Below are 8,285 nucleotides of genomic sequence, written 5' to 3'. Positions count from 1 at the left end.
TGTTGATTCCTCCGGGTACCGTATCGGTGAATGCCTGAGTCAGCTATCCACACGGATCAAGATCCGAAGTTACAGCAATTAAAGGATAAGCAACCCTGAGATTCTCCCAAGCTGATGAGAGACCTGTTAAAATTGGAAGGCAAGGCCGGATTGGCGAAGTAACGTTTAGGGTTTGCGCGAGGCGGAATGAACTTCTCAGGGCTGCCCGAAGGTTGCTGCAGAGTAGTTCCTAGGTTTGAAACTCCACGTGAACTCCAAGTCTATTTCTCAGGGAATTTCCAAGTGTCTGAAACCCTACTGAAACTCTTATATTTATAGCTGATTTTCGTGGACTTGTGGGCTTGGAATGAGGGAGACCCAAGTCCAAAATAATTTGTTATATTCTAATTATTTATTTAATTTTTTTTTTTTGGAAAAAATGAAAGGGTAAATTTTTGGGTATTACACCAGCCATAGAGAAGTTCCACAAATTCGAGGTTCTCCACTCCCGTGGACGATGAAGAATCTTCACTAGTGAGCTCGAGATAATCGTTTACGGGTGCATCTCCTAGATTGACCATGACAATACACAAAAAATTACAATGACATACCTGTAAATGAGAGAGGGAGAGAAGGCGAGATCAAAGATAAATAACCAACAGAATGTCCAAACACACGGGCAAGAGAACTGATAGACAAACCCATAAAGAATAAATGAGCGTGGATTAGCAGGAAAACGAAAAGGGATCTTGAGGGAAAAACCTACCTTTAATAAGGAATCAGTCGATAATCAACGATCTAGATCGAAAGCAACAAAAAAATTTGAAGGTAGCAAGTCAACTGTCTCGTCAAAAGTGGCGAAGGACCAAAGTACTCAAGCACCCTAGGTAGGGAAATCATGCCCTAACATGTACCCTTAGGGTCACACGCCTGGATAAATGAGTGAAATGTTTTGATTATGAAAAAATATTTAATGGACTTGTCCTCCACTACTTTTTCAATTGACTCCAAGTGGTCCCGCTTTTAGTCAGAATCAAACAATATTCTCAGAGGCCAGCCACGACTACTAAGACTTCTCCGACTCAATATCGTCCGGCAAACCTTGGAGGCAATTGTTCTTGGTCGATCAAAGGCACAAATAATGTCAATCCACTCAAAAAGACTCAAGGTATAAAAGTCATTTCACGCGAAATACAAGGTATATTTTCTAATCTCCACTTTTCACTACACTCATCTTAAATCTTGAATTGACTTAGGCATTGAAATGTTAACCTTGCAGGTTCATCCCCGTACCACCGTATCGGAGATCAGCACCATCGATTAAAGATTCTTCATCACTAACTTACACCTAATTATGATTTCAAAACGAAACATATTATTTTTGTAATAATTTGTCCCTCAGTATTATCAATCTATCACGTATGATAATTCTTATATAAAATGATTTGTTATGCTTTACAACAGTCATTTAAAAATGGACATGTTTTAAAGTGTAAATGTGGGAGGATCATCTAATTATGAGAATGAACTTTTCAAGACTATAATTAAGTCTCTGCGTGAATTGACTAATTATGTTTTATTTTAGAATGAAAGGATTACTATGTTCATTGTTTGTTTAGATTTACAAAGACCATGACATCTATGTTGACAGAACTAACGATTTTATCACAAATTTTTCCAATCTATGCGGTTCATGTAAGTTTAACCCAGGCTCGTGTTACCTTAACATCATTACAAAGTTTGCAGAACAATTTTTCCTGTACACAAAATATAACATTTTTATGAGACAGAAAAAGTATAATATCTCTCTAAATCTAAAGTCAGTTGATCTAGAAGAGTTAGATCATTCTCCTACAAACAAGCCAACAACCTCACCACCAAAGTTGAAGCTGCTACAATCAAGGCAGCAAAGATTGGAGGAACGATTAAATCAATCTTAGAGTTCACAAACAAATGAGAAGGAATACATAGAATCTCTCCAGGAACATCCAATGGCATTCTAATCAACCCATCTTTTTCACACTTGTGAGAGAACAAAGAAGAAGGAGAAATCGCTGAAACAAAAGTAACCTGCGGTGAGATTGACGCCACTGCCACAGTTAAGGTTAAGAGTGTCACCCAAGTGGTTGCATAGGTGAGTATTGGCCATGGTCTTGTCAAGTGTAAGGAGAGCCAAAGAGGCATTTTGAGGAGATGGATAAAATTGTTAGTTGTTTGTTGGTGTTTCTTGGGTGGGTACTTAAATTTTTCAAAACTGGTGTGAAATTACCTAATCTCACAACTACTTTTGAATTTTGAGGAAGTTGGCATGGAAAAATGGTGTATAAAGGACCAATGATTTGAGACTCATAATGATGGTTTTGTTGACCAAATTTTGTTGTGCTGAATTTTGAGCGTGTGGTTTTTTATGTACAACTATCAAATTTGTTTGATTATTTTGTATTACTACTATAACTTTAATTTCTATTACTCTAAGAAAAAGGCCTATGGATCGTCGAAGATAATCAACATACTGATATAAATGAATTTTTTTACCTCCAAGAAAACCCTATATGTTAACATTAAACAATTAATTAAATGAATTTTTTTACCTCCAAGAGAACCCTATATGTTAACATTAAACAATTAATTAAATGAATTTTTTTACCTCCAAGAGAACCCTATATGTTAACATTAAACAATTAATTAAATTAATTACGATTTAAATTATTTTATAATAGCATATAAATAATTAATTGACGTAAATAACAAAAAGCCACATGAACTAATAAATTACACCATCTATACAATTGAATCATCTGAAAGCAATGCTACCATAAAACAAAGACGACAGATTGTAAAAGAAACATTATATTCACTCAGTGGTGGAGGGTGATGATACATTCCCCACCTTAAGAGCCAACCATAGAAAACTGCAGAATGACAAGCACAGTATAACCAACATGACTATGATAACTGCTTGGAATGAAATGTATGGGGCCACAAAGAAAACGATAGCAATTGTAGCGCTTTGCCATATCTTTAACTGTGCAAAAGCCCCTTCCTGCACCACAAAGTATATCAATTTGACATTAGAGATATTAGGAAAAGAACAAATGCATCAAGCGAAAGAGCATATGCACAATGTGAGAACAATAAATAATGAGGATGTCTATGATGAAATTAAAATGTGTTTCTGCGTAATTAAAGGGGTAGATTGCATTTGTGTACCATGTCATGCTTAAATAGCATGCCTAGTAAAGCATTGAGCTGCGTCATTAGAACTCCATCGCCGATGCCCAATAAAGCAGCCAAAAAGAGTATATATAGAGTACCGAGAAATCCACTAGATATGCTGTATCAGGGGCGCCAAAGAAAAAATAGGCGAAATGAAATTACATGGGGAAAATAATATTCATAAACATCAGCCAAATAAGGAATATTGCAAACCTGAAATTTAGCAGGAGCAATATTAGTACAACCGCTTGGGCAAAAGCTCCAAAAGAAACTATTGATGTAATGGATGTGAGACCGGATGTGAGACGACCAGCGGCCAGAGAACACTGATATATTTAAAGAATTAAGAGGAAAAAAAACAGATAAAATATGAAAATAAGAAAGAAATGCTTGCAAGCATGACGTAATCTTGTCACTTTCAACCCACCGCCCAAGAAACTATAGTTTTGCATTTCATGTCAATACTTACTATTCCATCAAAAGCTCCATATGCTGCCATTGCAATACCAACACCGGAAACACCAATTGCTGGAGTTACAACGTACTTGGTAAATTCCGCCCTGTGAAAAAGTATTTCAGTAACAAACATTACAAAATAGACAGGAAAGAAAACAAGAACTCAAACCATAATTGAAGATCATGAGGAAGATAACTTATGGTTCATATGAAATTACCATACAAATGCTTGTTGTAGACCTGAATATGCCATAAGGGGTATGATCAACAACATCTTCACATCAGACAATGCATTTGTCAGTGAACTACATAGAGACTTAAGGGACTTTGATTCAGCAGCATCAGATTCTGAATGCTCATATCCTTCCTTACTATTACCGCTCCGTTTATGCAGGAAGCACATTAGTATTGCACCAAAGGTCATGACGAAAAGGAATACAATAAACAATAAAGTTGTGCCTTTGGTACCTCCTCCCTGCAGTGATGAGAAACGAGATCAAATCCGAGGAATATGTAAGATACTCGAAATCAAAACTTGCTAGCGAGAACTCATTGTTGAAGGATACAGCAAAAAACCAACTCATATTTGGACTTCCTTGGAAAAGTTTGCATATTAACATATTTCTAAATATTGGACAAACATAGTAAAGAAAATTAAAATGACAATAGGGAAAGGATAAAGTATGTATAGCGCCAACATCATGGTCCTTTCTGGAAAACCAAGATAACAAAACAAAAGTTCAATTATATAACTAAAGTTGATACTCCAATATTTACCTTTCTATAGAAAGACGGCTTCTTATCTCCTTTTTAGCTCTGCTCCATGGCCTCATAAATAAAACCAGTGGCTGGTTCTTCCATTGAATTCACCAAACGAAGCACTTCGATCAAAGGATCTGCACCTTTTAAGCAAATCAAAACATTTTTCCAAAACTCATTGTCAAAAATCACATCCTCAACAGATTTTCCAACACTTGTTTTTGCAAACAGACTTGACTTCCATGACTTGGATTTGAACATTTTTCTCAAAGCTCCCTTGTTCTCATAAAGACAGTCTAAAGTCAAGTAAGACATGGCACAGCGAGTAATACTCGGTTTCACCAAATCTATTCCTTTTGTGAAGCTATGCAAAAGAGAAACGATAGAATCCCTCGAATAAATAAAGGTTGTAATTCTTTTACCCTTTGTAATCCTCTTTTCATATATCGGCATCTTCTTCTCGTAGTCTTCCAATATCATCTCAATGCAGTGTGTTACAAAAGGTGTCCAATACAACCTAGTCCTCTTCTCCATTAACATCTCACCCGCAGCTTTATAGAATGGTGTATTTTGAGTCACAATTTGAACAACATTTTCTTCTCCAACCTCTTCAACAATGTCATTCATCATCTTAAAGAGTTTGTAAGGCGTCTCCGACTCCAACATATCAGATGCATCAATAGACTTCAAAAAGTAAGTTCTCTTTAGACTGTTGGCGAACAAGTTCAGTATGGCTCTCTTATTGTCATTCCAGGCATCAACCATTATAGTGCAACCTCTTGTCTTCCATACAACTATGTGTTCTTCCAGGACTTTATTTGTCGACTTAAATGCTTTCGTCAAATATTTCTCTTTAATCTCATCGGTATACGGTGGCTCAAATTTGAGTACCGCCTCTTCTTGCATTGTTTTCTCAAATTTGAGCCACCGTATACCAATGAGATTAAAGAGAAATATTTGACGAAAGCATTTAAGTCGACAAATAAAGTCCTGGAAGAACACATAGTTGTATGGAAGACAAGAGGTTGCACTATAATGGTTGATGCCTGGACTGACAATAAGAGAGTCATACTGAACTTGTTCGCCAACAGTATAAAGAAAACATACTTTTTGAAGTCTATTGATGCATCTGATATGTTGGAGTCGGAGACGCCTTACAAACTCTTTAAGATGATGAATGACATTGTTGAAGAGGTTGGAGAAGAAAATGTTGTTCAAATTGTGACTGAAAATACACCATTCTATAAAGCGGCAGGTGAGATGTTGATGGAGAAGAGGACTAGGTTGTATTGGACACCTTGTGTAACACACTGTATTGAGATGATATTGGAAGACTACGAGAAGAAGATACCGATATATGAAAAGACAATTACAAAGGGTAAAAAAATTACAACCTTTATTTATTCTAGGGATTCTATCGTTTCTATGTTGCATAGCTTCACAAAAGGAATAGATTTGGTGAAACCGAGTATTACTCGATGTGTCATGTCTTACTTGACTTTAGACTATCTTATGAGAACAAAGGAGCTTTGAGAAAAATGTTCAAATCCAAGTCATGGAAGTCAAGTCTGTTTGCAAAAACAAATGTTGGAAAATCCGTTGAGGATGTGATTTTTGACGATGAGTTTTGGAAAAATGTTTTGATTTGCTTAAAAGGTGCATATCCTTTGATCAAAGTGCTTCGTTTGGTGAATTCAATGGACGAACCAACCACTGGTTTTATTTATGAGGCAATGGAGCAAGCTAAAGAGAAGATAAGAAGCAATCTTCCTATAGAAAGCTAAATATTGGAGTATCAACTTTAGTTTTCATAATTGAACTTTTGTTTTGTTATCTTGGTTTGAGCTGTGAAAACTAATTTAATTTTTTCTATCTTTTGTAGTTTTATGCCTTTACTACAATTGTTCTATTTTATAACTAAAACAACATGAATACAAAAGACAAAGTTTGTGTTAGTTATTAGCATAACCTGGATTGTGGCAAAAGTACATCAAAAGTTATGTGCTTTTCTAATAGAAATACTAAAGCTCAACAAAATTTGGACCAAGATTTCTGTTAATCATAAACTACTTATTTTCCATCATAAGCAGCAACTTTTCATTCATAATTGTCACAAGAACGTGTAAACATGAAAAATATAATTACTTGATTATTAAAGCAAAAAGATGACAAAAGTATTATCAAAAGATGAAGACCAACCACCACATACCTGCCCATCACTAAGTAGAGCAAATGTAATAAGATTTCCAATAAACTGCAAAACAGATTTAAAAAAGAATCAATTTTGAACTCTAAGTAGTTTTTTTGTAAAGAAACATAAAAATAAAGCCAACCAGTCTTGAATAAAAATATTATGACCTGATGAAGTGCATACACACCCCAGAATTCCCCATTGAAGTCACCAATTACTTCACCTTCGAGTAAATTGTTAACTATAGCATGACTACGTGCAGTGGAAGTTAGATATGTTCCCTGACAGTTCAAACTAAGATCAGTAAAGATATGGAGGACTAGTAATGACAATAGGTAGGAACTGTGGAACTTCAACATGTTATATGCACCTGTCCAACCCATATTATAGAAGCACAAAAGCCAAGATACACAGAAGCTGGAACCAGTGTATACCTGCATAACAGTCACTCCTCAATGGTTAACCAATCATATGCAAAATAAGTTAGAATCATATTCATGATAAACTCATCAAAATCAAACACAGTTCATGATCAAAGCAAGAATAGTAATACATGAATATCAAAAACAAGAAAACTCTAACTTGCAGTTACCAATTAGGCTTCAAATTCGCAGCCACATATAGCAAATAACCAGAAGTTCCAATAATCAAAGCATTCTTGGATCCAAGAATCCGCACCACCAAAGAAGCAAACAGAGAAAAAAACGTAAACGACAAATAAAGTATCCCAAGCGAAGTGGTGCCCAAATCCTCCTCCTAAAAAATCAAAAAACCATCACAATTACTCACCGGCTTTCAAATTCACCATCCAATTTACTAAAACAGTAACTTAATAGAAATGAAAACTAACAGTGTTGAGAGTGCTCTGTAAATTTTGAGCAGCTCCATAAGCAAGAAAGATCAATAAAAACGCTAAACTCAAAATATGAACATCTCTGCTGTGGCTTTTGTGTGGTTCAAGTTGAAGCGGTGATTCATCGGCGGTAACCAATGGCGTTTCTTCGTCGTGATGAGTGATTACAGAAGCCATTAATTCAAGTTCTGGATCCAGTTTATGGATATTTATTTAAACATAGAAGAAAGAATCGAAAACCTAATAATAGTAATTTGGTTGCGTCACGACGTTGACGCCGCGACAGAAAAATCGCCGGCACGATGCATAGAAGAATTGGAAATTAGTGAAGATTCGGAATCTTGTAGTAACAGTTTCTTTGAGTTTGATTCTTCTTCTTATTCATATTTATTTATCGTTGACCCTTTTTCTCTGTTTCATTTTCAAATATCTTTATTTATTTACTACATTTACTATATTTATTATCCTAAGTTTCACCGTCTCGTAAGATTTGTCATTTTACTTAACTTTATAATCAAATACTATTATTTGTATCTCCTACATCCATTATAATGCAGGACTCTGGTACATAGTTTTAAATTTAGAAATTAAAGAGCATAGATAAGGAAAAAGAATACAAGCAAGTACTGAGGAGGAGCACAGATATAAATTACAAATAAACATAAAAACAAAATTTTATTTCGTACCCTTACGTTTAGTCTCATACTCCTACAATTCTTCAAAAATACCAATGCTACTCTTAATTGATTTTAACCAATTTATCATTTCATTTTTATCATTCAATTAAAATTTTCAAAAATTACACATTTCACCCTCGCACCGGAACTCCTG

General features: G+C 35.2%; 1 protein-coding gene across 1 annotated transcript; it reads right to left on the bottom strand.

Moving 5' to 3' along the window:
- Positions 1-2,724: 2,724 nt before the first annotated feature.
- Positions 2,725-7,883, bottom strand: LOC127125906 (UNC93-like protein 3). The gene is made up of 10 exons (XM_051054767.1): positions 7,452-7,883; positions 7,194-7,357; positions 6,972-7,035; positions 6,769-6,882; positions 6,620-6,664; positions 3,870-4,126; positions 3,665-3,755; positions 3,409-3,521; positions 3,190-3,313; positions 2,725-3,022 (listed from the first exon to the last, which is right to left on the bottom strand). Exons 1-10 carry the CDS (start codon positions 7,629-7,631, stop codon positions 2,834-2,836), a joined length of 1,341 nt encoding a protein of 446 aa, XP_050910724.1. The 5' UTR covers positions 7,632-7,883; the 3' UTR covers positions 2,725-2,833.
- Between the last annotated feature and the right edge of the window lie 402 nt (positions 7,884-8,285).

The sequence above is a fragment of the Lathyrus oleraceus genome, chromosome 3 (assembly GCF_024323335.1).
Source record: "Lathyrus oleraceus cultivar Zhongwan6 chromosome 3, CAAS_Psat_ZW6_1.0, whole genome shotgun sequence".
Classification (NCBI taxonomy): domain Eukaryota; kingdom Viridiplantae; phylum Streptophyta; class Magnoliopsida; order Fabales; family Fabaceae; genus Lathyrus; species Lathyrus oleraceus.
Note: the sequence above shows the minus strand (reverse complement) of the source record. Positions and strands in the feature narration are given on the sequence as shown.